Source organism: Tamandua tetradactyla, chromosome 11 (assembly GCF_023851605.1).
Source record: "Tamandua tetradactyla isolate mTamTet1 chromosome 11, mTamTet1.pri, whole genome shotgun sequence".
NCBI classification, from domain to species: domain Eukaryota; kingdom Metazoa; phylum Chordata; class Mammalia; order Pilosa; family Myrmecophagidae; genus Tamandua; species Tamandua tetradactyla.
In genome coordinates, this window is record NC_135337.1 from 93815780 (window position 1) to 93830544 (window position 14765).

Genomic DNA, 14765 nt, shown 5'->3' on the forward strand with positions numbered 1-14765 from the left:
TTTTTAAAAAATGACCATGGTGAAGAATACACAACTATGTGATGATATTGTGACCCACTGTGTATGCTTTGGATGGACTTCACGCAATAGCATGAAGATATGTCAGTAAAAATATTTTTTAAAACATAGAGGTGTCCCATATACCTGGGGGCAAATGAGCCCAATGGAATCCTCCCATGGGAAAGCAGAAACTCTACATGAACAAAGGTGAATGGCTTGAGTTCAGAACGGTGCCCCAAGTGAGGTGTCTCTCCTGGTTCTCTGTAAGACTCTCTCAACACATCCTGGTTCTGGAATAACTTCTTCATTTGTTCATTCAATTATTAAAAACAATAAGTAAGCACTTTCATAATGCTTACTTTACACCAGCCATGGTTATAGGTACATTTTTTACATTAACTCATTTGATCCACACATATTATTCAAATTGACAGATAAGGAAACTGAGGCAGAGAAGCTAAGTAATTGGCCCAAGGTCCCTACAGACATACAGTTGGTGTCAGAATAATAACTTGAACCCAGATCACTGGGTTCCAGAATCGTGACCTCATCATGATTCTCATGAATATTGGTTGAGCCAGACTCCTCTGGATTCAGGCTGATTGTGTGGCTAATGACTTGTTAATTTTCATATCCCCAGAATCCTTGATGCAAGTCCCCTCACCACAGTTTGCCTGCTCCCATCTCTTCCTGGTGACTCTAAGTAACTCAAAAATGGGTTCCCAGCATGTCTGGCCTGAGAACCTCTGACTTATTCATCTTACACTGCCCCATTATTGAATGGTCCTTTGGTTTTTCAAAGTCAGGGCCATTTCTTCTTCCCTCTTGCACCTCTTACTCATCCAACAAGGAAACACTTGTCCATTCATTCACTCATGTATTCATTTAATAAATGTTTGTTGAGTACTCACTATGACCACAGTCTGAGCAGGGATACAGTGACATATGAGAGGCAAAGCCCATGCACTCACGAAGTCCTCAGTCTGATGGGGAAGATGGACAAAAGAGACAAGCAAAAATAAAATGATTACAGCCCATCCATGCTTCCATGACACATGTACTGAGGACCTAACTGGTATGATCTGTTCTAGGGACTGAGGACACAATATCAGCAAGTTTCCTGCTCTCGAGGTCCTTGTATTCTTCCAGAGTAGAGAGGGGAAATAACCACAGGCAAATAAAAGAAAGTGGACATAGAGCAACTTTCCAGAAATGTACAACTTCCAGATGGGCCCCTGGACCAGATAAGTCCTGAAACCTAGAGGGCCCAACCTCTCCAGAACATCAGATAGTTCCATTCCCCTTACCCCATATTACTGACAGCCCTTTCCAACATGAAAAAAGTTAGAAGAGCCCTAGCCCAAACACCCCTAAAGAGAGGGATGGAAAGATCAGAGGTGATGGTGGAGTTACACAGAGAACTATGTGTTCTCTGTTCTTCTATGGAGAGAAGGTAGGGTTTAATAAACAAATGTGATTGCTGAATCATTATATTTCTTTTAGTCTCCAGCATCTCAGAGAAGCTAGAATTAAAAACCTGAAATCGTGGAATTGTAATCCATACCAAATTCTGATATCTGTTCCACAACTAATTGTTGTGCTGTGCTTTGAAATTTATTGCTTTTTTGTATATATGCTATTTTCCACAAAAAAGAAAAGCAAGTCAATTATGATGATAAAAAGAATATTTATTTCTTCTAAGCTCCTACATTCTGGAACAGCTAGGAGGAAAAATCTGAGAGGATGGTATGTTAGCCCATGACAAACTCTAGGGCCTGTCCTGTAACTACTTGTTGAAGAATGTTTTGAAAACTACTGCTTTTTTCTTTCTTTGCTTTGTATACATGTTATATGATAAAGTTTTTTTTTTAAAACGTCTTTAAAAAGTGGACAAGATACTCTCCAAAAGTGGTGAGTGCTATAAAGATACTGTATAAAGGAAAGGCAATACTGAGACAGCTACTTTTGAGTAGTCAAGGAACTCCAAGAGGTGAAACCTCCCAGGAGGACACCAAGAACCCAGCAAGGCAAAAACCACAGGGAAAACCACTTTACACCAATCTAAAGTGTAAAGGCAAGTGCAAAGGCCCTGGGGCAGAAACTATTATGACATGGTACAGGAACACAATGATGTCCAGAGGGGCTGGAGCATAATGAGCAAGACCAGGGATGGGGCAAAGAAGATGAGTTAGTCATAGGAGAAAAGTCAGATCATGAAAACCCTTGTGAGTAAAGAGCTTAGATTTTATTATAAGTACAGTGAGATTCACTGAAGGGTTTTGTGCCAGTTTAAATCTGTTGTGTACCCCAGAGAAAGCCAAATTCCTTAATCCTCATTCAATATTGCTGGGTGGGAGCTTTTTTATTGTTTCCATAGAGATGTGACCCACCCAATTGTGGGTGGCAACTTTTGATTAGATGGTTTCCATGGAGATGTGTCTCCACCCATTCAAGGTGGGGTTGCTTACTGGAGCCATTTAAGAGTGAACCACTTTGGAAAAAGCTTTAGAGCCATGAAAGCCCAAAAGAGCCCACAGAATGGACAGAGCCCCAGGAAAGCCACTGAAGAGAAAGCTGGCAGAGCTCACCATATGCCTTCCCAGCTGAGAGAGAAACCCTGAACATCACTGGTCTTCTTGAACCAAGGTATCTTTTCATGGATGCCTTAGATTGGACATTTTCACAGCTTTGCCTTAATTTGGACATTTTCACAGCCTTAGACCTCATAAACTTGCAAATTAATAAATTCTTTTTAAAAGGAGAATTTCTGTTTCTGGTATATCACAGTCCAGCAGCTTTCAAACTAAAACAGGTTTTAACTAAGGAAATGAAGGGCTCTAATTTAAACTCTAAAACATTGTTCTGGCTGTGGTATGGAAAATGGATTTCAGGAGGCAAGATGGAGAGAAGCAGGAAGACCAGATGTCTTAGCTTTCCAGGCCTGCTATTATAAACACTGCCCACTGTTTAGCTTGAGCAACAGGAATTGGTCAGATTTGGAGGCTAGAAGTCCAGCATTAAGTCTCCACAGTCCATGCTTTCTCCCAGAAGCTGTAGCATTCTGAGGATGGCTCCCCATAATCCTTGAGGTCCCCTGACTTGCATCTCCACCTCTGCCACAAGGTAATCACTCCTTCTCTGGATTCTTCTGGTTTCTGAATTCTACTGACTGTCTGCAAATAAATTTGCTTTGCTTTATCAGGACTCCAATCATGCCGATTAAGGGACTCCTTGATTCAATTTGCCCTCTTCTAAAGAAGATCTTAAAACAGCCTATTCACAAATGAGCCCACCCACAAAGGACCAGGGAGTTGGGACTTGAATGTGCTTTTGTAAGGGACGTGATTCAATCGACGTCACCAGGTGTTCCAGTTTGCTAGCTGCCATAATGTGATATACCCAAAACAGAATGGTTTTTAAAAAGGGGAATTTATTAAGCTGCAAGTTTACAGTTCTAAGGCCAAGAAAATGTCCAAATTAAAGCAAGGCCATAGAAATGTCCTATCTAAGGTATCCAGGGAAAGATACATTGGTTCAAGAAGGCCGATGGTGTTCAGGGTTTCTCTCTCAACTGAAAGGCACATGGTGAACATGGAAACATCTGCTAGCTTTCTCTCTAGGCTTCTTGTTTCATGAAGTTCTCTCAGGGGCTGTTTTTGTTCTTTGTCTCCAATGGTCTCTGGCTGCGTGGGCTCTCATGGCTCTGAAGCTTTTTCCACAACCGTTCCTTCTTAAAGGGTTTCAGTAAGCAACCCCACCTTGAATGGGTGGAGACACATCTCCATGGAAACCATCTAATCAAAAGTTACCACCCACAATTGGGTGGATCACATCTCCATGGAAACGATCAGACAGGCTCCCACCTCCTAATACTGAATGAGGATTAAAGGACATGGCTTTTCTGAAGTCCGCAACAGATTCAAACAGGCATACCAGGTAAGTGAGAAATGACAGTGGGAACGAGAGTGGTGATAGCAAGGAAGTAAAGTCATCAGACTGAGAATACATTTAATGAACTGGAGGAGGAATGAAAAATTAAAGAAGCTCCCTAAGTTTTCTAAAGGAGCAGCTGGGATGGATGACAGGCAAACTATCAAGTTAAGGAATATCAGAGGAGGAAAATGGGGAAACTAATCAAAAGTTTGATATTGGAACTGTTAAGTTTGAGGTGCCTACCAAAGGCCCAAGTAAAGAACACCACTATCATCAAAAACTTACACACAGAATTACCGAATGCTCTTGAAATTCCACCCCTAGGAATAAATCCAAGAGAACTGAAAACAGAGACTCAAGCAGATACTTGTACACCAATGCTCACAGCAGCATTAGTCACAAGAGCCAAACAGTGGAAGAAATCAGGTGCCCATGAATGGGAAAATGGATAAACAAAATGTGATACACACACACAATGGAATTTTATCCAGCCATGAAAAGGAGTGAAGTTCTGATATATGTTACAACAGGGATAAACCTTGAAAACATTATGCTAAGTGAAACAAGTCAGAAACAAAGTAACAAATATTGTAGGAGTCCACTTCTATGAAATGCCTAGAATAGGCAAATCCATAGAGACAGAAAGCAGACTGGAGGTTACCAGGGGCTGGGGGGAGGGAAGAATGGGGAATTATTGCTTAACAGAAGCAGAGTTTCTGTTTGCCAGGATGAAAAATTTTGGAAATGGATAATGCCAGTTGAAGCTATTTATGTACCCCAGAAAAGCCAGGTCCTTTAATCCTTATTCAATATTGCTGGGTGGAACCTTCCTCATCGTTTCCATGGAGATGTGACCCACCCAATTGTGGGTGGTAACTTTTGAATACATGGTTTCCATGGAGATGCATCCCCACCCATTCAAGGTGGGGTTGCTTACTGGAGCCCTTTAAGAGGGAACCATTTGGAAAAAGAGCCATCAGAACCAACAGAGCCCACGCAACCAGAGACCTTTGGAGATGAAGAAGGAAAATACCTCTGGGGGAGATTCTTGAAACAAGAAGCCCGGAGAGAAAGCTGGCAGATGTCGCCATGTGCTCTTCCAGCTGAGAGAGAAACCCTGAACTTCATGGCCTTTCTTGAATGAAGGTAACCTCTGGTTGGCTCCTTAATGTGGACATTTTCATGGCTTTAGAACTGATAAACTTGCAACTTAATAAATTTCTCTTTTTAAAAGCCATTCCCATTTCTGCTATATCACATTTTGGCAGCTTGCAAATTAGAACAGTTACACTACATTGTAAATAGAATTAATGCCACTGAACTGTACACTTAAAATGGCTAAAATGGCTAATTTTATGTTACCTATACTGCTTCCTATGTTGGGTAAATTCTGTGCCATATGAGTCTTGGTGGGATCCAAATCCCTCTCCCTCCTTAGAAATAGGAAGTTCAGTCATTACCCACTTTCCCAGATTCCTTTGCAACAAGGGCATGGCCATGCGACACAGGCTCAGCCAATTAGGTGCAGCCACCCCAGACCCTGGGAACTAAAAGGACAAAGGAGTAGGAGCCACAGAGAACTGATTTAATTGGTGACCACAGTAGCAGAAATGTTCTGGGGTCAGCAAAGGCAGCTGAGAATTCTACAATGTAGTCATAACATCTTGAAGACCACTGTGTATCTTATTATATTTTTTTTATTGTGGTTTTGACTACAAAGCCATCTTTTCCTTTTCTGTGGCTTGCACTAAAAATCCGGCAAGAGGAAAGAGAATGGGGCTAAGTTAGGCACTGTCTAAGAGAAGCCGTTTAAGACCATGACACTAAAGCTGGGTTCTGAAGACTGAGAAGGAGACAGCCGTGGGCTGGACATGGCTAGGAGTCCTCTATGCAGAGTGAACAGTAAGGCCAAAGCTTCGAGTGGGAAACAGCTCAGGGAAGAGCAGTGGGGATAAGAAGAAACAGAAGGGACATTATTGGGACAGACAAAAAATTGGTATATAGATGAAGGCTTTACATCAATGTTAAATTTCTTGAACTTGAAAACTATGCTTAAAGTGGTTACATAAGTGAATATGCTTGTTCCTCTAAAATGCACATGGAAGTACTATGTGTTCAAAAAAGCATGATACGGGTGCATGGGTAGTGCAGTGGTAGAATGCCCGCCTCCCATGCGGGAGACCCGGGTTCGATTTCAGGACCATGCACCCAAAAGAAAAAAACAGCATGATGTACACAACCTATTCACAAATGTTTAGAAAACAGAGAGAGAGAGAGAGAGAGAGATGATAAATGTGAATGGTAGATGGATGGATGGATGGATGGATGGATGGGTGGATGGATGGATAGATGAACAGATGAGTGGATAGAGAGATGGATGAATGGATGGATGGATGGATGGACAGATGAACAGATGAGTGGATAGAGAGATGGATGGATGGATGGATGGATGGATAGATAGATGATAGGGGGTGGATGAATATATAGAAAGATATGGACAGATGGGTGGATGGATGAATAAGTAGACAGAGAGAGAAAATGATATAACAAATGTGGCAAAGTGTTAAAATTAGGGGATCTACAGATCTGGGGAAGGGGTGTGTGTTGGAGTTCTCTGTGTGGGCTTTGTATTATTTTTGCAACTGTTTCAAAATAAAAAGTTTTAAAAAAAGAGCAGCAGCAAAGACAGAGACTGCTAGAGGAGGGTGGCTCTCTCAAGGAGCCAAGATTCCAAGTCACAAATGCAGGCCCCCAAAGCAATGACCCCATCCACCGCCACCCCAGGCCTCACCCCTTCCTTCCCCCTCCCCCACCCCTGGAACGCGCCCTCACGTCTGTTTTGTTGCCCCAGTCACCATGGCAGTGGTTCCAAAGAGTTCCACTCGCTCTGAAGGCCAAGGAAGGAGCTGTGTGCGGCTAGAAGTCCCGGGCCAAGCCAGGGCACCAGTCAGGGACCATGCCTGTGGTGTTACCCCCGGCTGAGCGCGGCCAGGACACGCGCGTGGGAGCTCCCGCATGGCGCGACGAGGCCCGGGCCGAGACGCAGAAAGCGCACCTGCTGACGGACCGCTGCGGGCAGGAGGCTGTGACCATGTGGCAACCTAAGGACAGTGTGCTGGACCCGCACGTGGCGCACCACCTCTGCCGCGCCGCCTACATCCAGCCCTGGCGCTTCCGCGTGGAGATGCTCAAAGGTGGCGGCACCGTGGAGCAGCCACCGCCGGGCGAGGGCGTCACACTATGGAAGAGCAGGATGAAGCCCCCTGCGTGGCACGCCCGCTTGCCGCTGCCCCTGCACCGCGACGCGCGCGCCCTGCAGACGGCCGAGGTGGTGCACGCGCACGCGCGCGGGGCGCGCCTCACCGCCGCCCGCCTCGGCCGCGCGCAGCACCAGGTCAATGGACAGCTGGGGAGGCTGCTGCGCCAGCGCGAGGCCACGGACGCCAGGCTCAGCCAAGTACGCAAGGGCCTGCTTATCAACCGCCAGAGCGTCAAGCTGCGGGGCTACAGGCCGGAGTCGGAGAAGGTGGGACCCCACCTGCAAAGATTAAGGTCCCAATTCCCCCGGTACAGCCTGTACAGCCTGGGAAAACTCGCACGATAGTGAAAATCCCCCATCCCTAATTCCAGGGGGCAAGGGTACAAGGAAATGAAGACACCCAGGGATGAGTGTCTCGGCTCCCAGACAGGGGGAAAGGGTGGGAGCCCTAGTGAGTCTGGATGAAATGCGTCCCAACAAGTAAAATCTGCAAAGCCCATCCCAGAAAATAAATCCACCACCCGACCCCCCAGGGCTACAGAGCCAGACTCTTCCAGGGGCTTCCCCACCCAATCTCACTGAGAACGGCAGGTAACAGCCTGGTCCCATCCCAAATTAAACTGTCCCCAAAATGTGAAAAAAGACCCAACCCCCTGGCCTCCAGGAGTGAGAACCCACGCCCAGGCCTCATCTGGGGAGAAAGGAAGAGATCCTGTCTATAAACCCCAGTCCCCACACCCAGCCAGGGAGAAAGGGCAAGACCCCTAGTCCCAGCCCTGCTGAAACCCTCTAGAGTGAAATCCCAACCTCAGTCCAAAAGGTGACAACTATCCAGCCTCCCTGGGGAGAGATGAGACCCCATGCACAGGGTGGAATTCCTACCCCGGCTCCTAGATCCAAATAATAAAGACACCCCCACAAACACACAAAAGGCAAACCCATTACTATGATGAGGTACCTCCACCGCTAGCCAGGGAGAAGGCCATAAGACCATCTCTGAGGACGGGGCCCCCAGTTGCAGAGAATGAGATGCCCAAAGTGTGTCCCCTCCATCCCAGCCCACTGGGCTCCTGCCTAAAAAAGGGAGAAGCCCTCAGTCCCACTCCTCAGAGGATAAGACCTCCCCCAAGTGAGAGCTTTGGGGATAAAGCTTTCTCGGGGGCGGGGGGAGCCCCCAAATGGGTGAGAGTGTCCCCAGCTCCACCCTCCAACACATCATTCATGAGATTGGGCACCCCCATACTGCCCCAGGGGGAGAAATATACCCCCCCTCCCTGAAGGTGAGGTGAGCTCTCTCCTTATTGACCTAGGTCCCTGACAAAGCTGACCATATTCTTACATGGGAGAAAGAGGAGCTAAAGGCCATGAAGAGGAAGATGGAACGAGATATGGAAAAATCAGAAGCCCTGCTTAAGGTTGGGAGGGTCTGGGGCCAAGGTTGGGAGCTTGGGGTGGGCGGATCCTTGGCAAGGCAATCTGACCTTGGAGATGGCAGCAAAAGCAGATCCCTCAACCCACACATCTAACCACACTGACCTGAACATTCACCCAATTTCCACTTTGTGAGATGAAAAAACCAAGGCTCTGAGTGACGTCCCTTAAATTAACAATGAGCGTCCACTCTGGGTGAAGCCCTGTGCAGTCTTTGAGTTAACTTCTTAAATACTCCCATGAAATAGAAATTATCATCCCTGTACTGAAGATAGGGAAACTGAGGCTGGGAAAGAGACACCCTCCTCAGTCAAGACACAAAGCTAACCAGTGGTGGGACTAGGGTCTTAGCCCAGGTGTCTTGAATCTAGCTCTTTACACCTTAATGTGTGCCCTGCCTTTTCTCGGCTCCAGCCAGAGACGGGCCTTCACTGTGTCCTTAGCTCTTGCAACAAGATCTCTTTATCAGGGCAGTAATGAAAATAGGAGAGCAGCAAGTATATTTGTTCCCTCAGGCTTAAACAAAGTACTACAGACACAGTGGCTTAAAAGAGTGGAAATATTTATTGTCTTACAATTCTGGAGTTCTGCAGACCAGAGGTCTGAAATCTGTGGACAGGGATTCTTCCTTGCTTCTCCCTAGCTTCTGGTGATTTGCCCACAGTCCTTGGCATTTCACATCTTCAAAGACCTTATTTCCAAATAAGGTCACACTCACAAGACCAGGAGTTAGGACTCAACATATCTTTGGGGAAGACGCAGCTCAACCCATAACAGCAAGATTTCAGGGAGCCACTGGGTTGGCTAACCTGGGCATGCCTCTGCCTCATCCATTTGACAAATATTAATCCTGTGCTCTGGTGTCCCAGGCACCATGCTTGGCATTGGGGTAACCTACCTGACTTTGCCCTCTCCTGGACATTACATTCAGGGGGAGGAGCCTTAGGGGCTGCTCTACTGTCCGTGGTGCTGAATTTCACCTGTGCTCACACAACAACCCCCCAGGCCACAGCCATATTCCTTTAAATCTGTGAGTACTGACAAAATCTTCAGAAAGTCTGAAACAGACAAGAAAAGGGCTCTGAGAGTAGACCCAAGAGGATGGTTCTTGAAAGACAGAAAGAGAAACGGGGAGGTGGGAAAAGACAGACATAGCTAGAATCCGAGTCCCAGCCTACTGGATTGGGTCTGAGGTGGATATCACTGGGGGGGGGGGGGGAATGCTGACCAACAAGCAGACAAGCTCCACCTAAAATTATGAAGTCAGTCCTCAAACCGGCACTCACTAGTTTCCCATGGATCTCACTATGTGCTTCTGGAAGGTTGACCATCCCATCACCCAATACCTTCATACCATCTCTTTTCCTTCAAACCTCTCCAACTCTCTACTCCTCCCTCATGCTCAATGCATGATCCCAACACATGGAAGCCACCAAAAGGAACCACCTTCACGTTTCCTCTGTCAGTCCTATAGTCCTGTCTACCATCCATCTACTCACTGACCACGCAGGGTATGGCACAGAGTGGGATGTCGCTGTTATTTTAAAACCCAAGTCCATCTCTCCATCTCCAATGCATCTTCTCCCCCTTCTCAGGCATCATCAACATTCCCTTCTCTACTGAATCCTCCTCAGCAGTGAACAAAAAAAGAAAAGAACTCTTGATCCAATGTGCCCCTCCAGCTAATACCTCATTTCTCTGATTCACTCCCTGCCAAACTTGCCTGCACATACTGACTCTACTGCTTACCTGAAGAAGAAAGCGGATCTGTTTTATTCACTGCTGTATTCCCATCACCTAGCAACAGCACATAGTAGGATCTTGATGCACTTTTTACGTTTTTTTAAATACTTTCAAACTTACAGGACTGTTATAAAAGTTATACAAACCCCATAAAGAAAACTCCACCATATCACTATCTCCCCAGATACGCAGATCCACCAATTTGAACATTTCCCATATCATTCTATCTATCCATCCATTTGTCTATTTATCAACCCACTTTCTGAACGCTTGATTGTAAGTTGTATACACCCTGCTCCTTGAACACTTAATATGGCCATGCCCATTTCCAAAGAACAAGCACACTCACTTTTGTAACCACCTTAAGAATAGTTATCAGGTTTGGGAAACTTCATATGGATACGAAACTTACAAAAGATATTCCAACTTTTTCATATGTACCAATAATTTCCTTTGGAGACTTTATTCTGCCCCTGTCAGACTGCATCCAGGATCATGTATGTATTGCACATAACTGCCATTGTTTCTTTAGTTGCTTTTTCTTTCTTTCTTGTAGAACTTTTATACAACGTAACCATCCAACATTATATTGCATTACCCTCACTACCACCCATTGCTGAAACTTTCCCACCTCCCCAAACAGAAATCCTACACCTGTTATACATTAGCTGCCCATTCTCTCTGATCCCTACCCCCGGCAACCTGTATTGTAATCTCTGTCTCTATGAGCATGCATATTCTCCAGTATTTTCTTAATGCATCTTAAATTTAACATCCTAGATCTATAACAATCTTGTTTGCTTTGTTGAATTTTTGAATTAATGAATGAAAGATATTTTCAATCCACCTTTAGCCATGTGGATAAATCTCCAAGATATCAGTGAAAGAGACTGGAAATAGAGTACAGCCTGTAGAATTCCATCTATATGAAGTTCTAGATTCAGCCAATTTTTTCTCAAACGGCCAGAGAGTAAATATTGTCAGCTTTGCAAGCCATACAGTCTCTGTCACAACTACTTAATTCAGCCATTTTAGCACAAAAACAGCCAGAGACAATACGTACAGGAATGGATATGCTGTGTCCCAATGAAACCTTATTTACAAAAAACATTAAGATGCAGTTTACCTTCCACTTAAAAAAAAAAAACAGTCAAAACTAATGTAGAAATCGGTTGAGGAGTCACTTTTGGGGTGCTGATGGGGCACCAGGACAATTTCTGGAATGATGAAAATACTCTATATCTTGATGGGGTGCTTTTTGCATGTGTGTATATTTTTTCATTAAGGTACTTTTTCATTAAGGTAAAATATTTTCTCATTAAGGTAAAACTCATAGAACATAAAATTAACCATTTTGAAGTAAACAGTTTAGGGGCCTTTAGTCCATTTCACCTTGTTTTGCAACCATCACCTCTATCCAGCTTCAGGACATATTCATCACCCCAAAAGGAGACCCCATACCCATTAAGCAGCCTTTCCCTTCCCTTCCCCCACCCCCCACCCCCAGGCCTTGGAACCACTAGTCTGCCTTCTGTCTCCATGTATTGTTTTGACAGAGTTTTTAAATCACTGTAAGTATCAAAGGAACGCAATATGCTTCATTTTAAGGGTGGCAGAAGTAGGATTTGGATGGGGGGGGGTGGATTCTAGAGAACATGTTGCCAGGAGAGAGTCTAATAGCCAGCAGAGGACTCCTGATTCTGATTAGAGCAGAGAGTGGGTCCCTGGGGGGAGGGTTAATCCTTGAATGTAATTGAGGAGCAGAATGGAAGAGTATGGCAATGAAGGTATAGCCAGTGCTAACGCTCCGGTTTACAGACAGGTAAACTGAGGACGGAGGACTTTCTGGGGGTCCCAGAGCAGAACCCGGCAAAGAGTCCAAGTAGCTGACACCCAGATTGGGGAATCTGCCAACAGCATCTGCTGCCCACCATCTCCTCCAAGGGGTCACTGAAGGCTTGGGGAGAGAGGATGAAGGGGGCCGGGGGAGGGTGGGGGGTGGGGGTATCTCAACTTTGACATTACTCCTTTCTGCCTACAACAGGGGCAGAAGACAGGAGGGTCAGTTTGGAGGCTGAAAGTCTTTGTAGCTACTAAGCCTCAAGCCCCCAGCACAGAAAGCACTTCCAGCCACCTCCCCTACCTCTCGACCTGCCTTCTCCCCTGACTCCTCCTCCTCCCCCCCCTCGTCCCCCCCCCCCCTCAGGCCCTGGCCATCTGCCGGGACAATCTAGTCATCTGCTGCAAGGAGAGACTCCAGGCTGTTGATCTCATGAACCAGCCGCTGGACAAGGTTTTGGAGCAGGCTGGCCGCCACTCCTGGGTGGACGTGTCCCGCGCACCCACCCCGCGCACTCAGGGACACAAAACGCCGCCTCCAGACCCCGTGGGCACCTATACCCCAGGTAGGCGCCACCGGACGGAGCCCCACGACAGCGAGAGCTGCTGGCACCCACCCGGACCTCCTCAATCCATCCCTGCACGGTCCACAGGGGCCTCTTCCCTGGGGAATTGCCGGCGACCAAATGGGAAGGCTGAAGGCTGAGGCCACGTTCTCGCTTAGCTTCCCACCTCCTCCCCCCGCGCTCCCGCGCAGTCCTGCTTGCCGCTCGCTCCACCCTTGGCTCGAACAAGGATCCGTGTCTCAGCCTCTGTTTCTATGGAAACTAACCTAAGAGGCTCGTCACCCTCTCCCCACTAACACCCCGGTTCCTGGACTCCTTCCCACCCATCCTTCCGTCCCTCAGTTAAGGCCTCCTGGCCCAGGGCCCGCCACCACCAGAGAACAAAAGAAGCCGAGGGGAGGGAGATGGGGAAAGGGGGGCGCAGAAAGCCCAGGCCTGGGAACAGAGGACCCGGCGCCCCGCGCGCGCCCCGCCCGCCCCCCAGAGTGCGCGTCGGCTCTGTACGAAGCCAAGCGGCTGCTGAGCGAGTCCAAGGACACTTTGGTGGAAATGGCAAAAAACGAAGCGGACATCCGGGAGCAACAGGAGCTCGTGAGCGACCGCGTGTGCGCCTCGCTGGCACAGAAGATGCGCGAAACCAGCGAGCTGCAGGTGGGCGCGGCGGGCGCGGCTCCGGGAGGATGTGAGGACCCCCACGAGGGAGAAGGGGGCGGCGTGGCGACGTGCCTCCAACGTGCCCGTCCCTCGGCACCCCCGCAGGAAAGAATGAACATGACGTTAGGGCTAATGAGAGGCACTATCCACCGGTGCACGAAGTTCAACCAGGAAATGTACATCACCCGGGGCCTCATCAAGGTGGGACTTGGGGGAAGACGCTGCGCGGGTGGAGACGGGGCGTGCCCAGGTAGGGTGAGCCTCACCGCTCGGCCCGCCTCCCTCCTCCAGGGTCCCGCGTCGAAATGGCACCTGGAGACGCGAGAGAAGCTGGACAGACCCCTCGTTCGCGTGTACCAAAGACACGTGGGCACCCAACTCCCCGAGGCCACGCGCCTCGCCCAGGTGCGCCCCGCCGGGTCACCCCCCTGCTCCTACCCGCCCTCTCCAGGTACGGGCCCTCCCTGGCCGGGCTTCCTCCTCCCGCACACCTGGCACAGGTAAGACCCCCTCACCGGGTCCGCCTCTTCTTCAGCCCCCTCCAAACCGGGGCCCTTGAACGCCCACCTTTGGCTCAGGTTAATCCCCTCAGGCCGTTTCCGCCCCTTCCCTCCCCCTGAGCCCTGCCCTAAGGGAGCTCTTCCTTCCCGCACACCTGGCGCAGCTGCGCTTCCCAATCCCCCATGCATCCCGCTCCGTCCCCGCCCGGGTGCAGCATCTGTCTCAGCCCCACTTCGCCGGGGCTTCCTTCCCGGGCCCACTGGGCGCAGAGGTGTCCGCCCGCCCCCCGTCCCAGCTCTCCCGCCTCCTGTCCAGGGCACCGACCAGCTGCAGCGCCGCATCGCGCGCATGGAGGGGAACCTGAGCCAGCTGCTCGCCTCGCGCAGGCGCCTCACCTGGAGCCTCAACTGCAAGAAGGTCGGCCGCGACGTGGACCTGGCCGTGGTGCGCCTGCGCCTCCGCCAGCGGCCCCCGCACGTGTGCTACGAGCAGGCGCAGCGCCTGGTCAGCGACTGGGACCCGCGCACGCCGCCGCGCGGCGAGGCCCGGGCCGCGGCCGAGTGACGCGCGCGTCCCCACCCCACCCCACCCGGCCTGCCCGGCGCGCGCTGGGCCCGGGAAGGGGAGGACCCCCCGCCCGCCCGGCCCTCCCTCCCCACCCCACCCCACCCCATCCCTACCCATCCAGCCTGCCAGCGCCCTCTAGCAAAATGATACTTAAAAGTCACACTACTGATCATTTATTGAGCGCCTACTGTATGTGACCGCACTTGCGCTGTAAGACGTTATCGGCAGCGTAGTCCAGGGGTTGGGGGCGCCAGATTCCAAGCCAGGCTCCC

General features: G+C 48.9%; 2 protein-coding genes across 2 annotated transcripts in view; one reads left to right on the forward strand and one right to left on the reverse strand.

Moving 5' to 3' along the window:
- Nucleotides 1-14378, reverse strand: part of SLC1A6 (solute carrier family 1 member 6) — a 54248-nt gene extending 39870 nt beyond the window's left edge. The window contains exons 1-2 of the mRNA XM_077121904.1: nucleotides 14322-14378; nucleotides 912-983 (exon numbers count right to left, since the gene is read on the reverse strand). The gene's annotated coding sequence lies outside the window, so the exon portion shown is untranslated. The remainder of the gene's footprint in view (nucleotides 1-911; nucleotides 984-14321) is intronic.
- Nucleotides 6813-14490, forward strand: TEKTL1 (tektin like 1). Its single transcript, XM_077121903.1, has 7 exons — nucleotides 6813-7459; nucleotides 8503-8607; nucleotides 12573-12771; nucleotides 13256-13422; nucleotides 13531-13626; nucleotides 13717-13830; nucleotides 14242-14490. Exons 1-7 carry the CDS (start codon nucleotides 6890-6892, stop codon nucleotides 14488-14490), a joined length of 1500 nt encoding a protein of 499 aa, XP_076978018.1. The 5' UTR covers nucleotides 6813-6889.
- The last annotated feature ends 275 nt before the right edge of the window (nucleotides 14491-14765 follow it).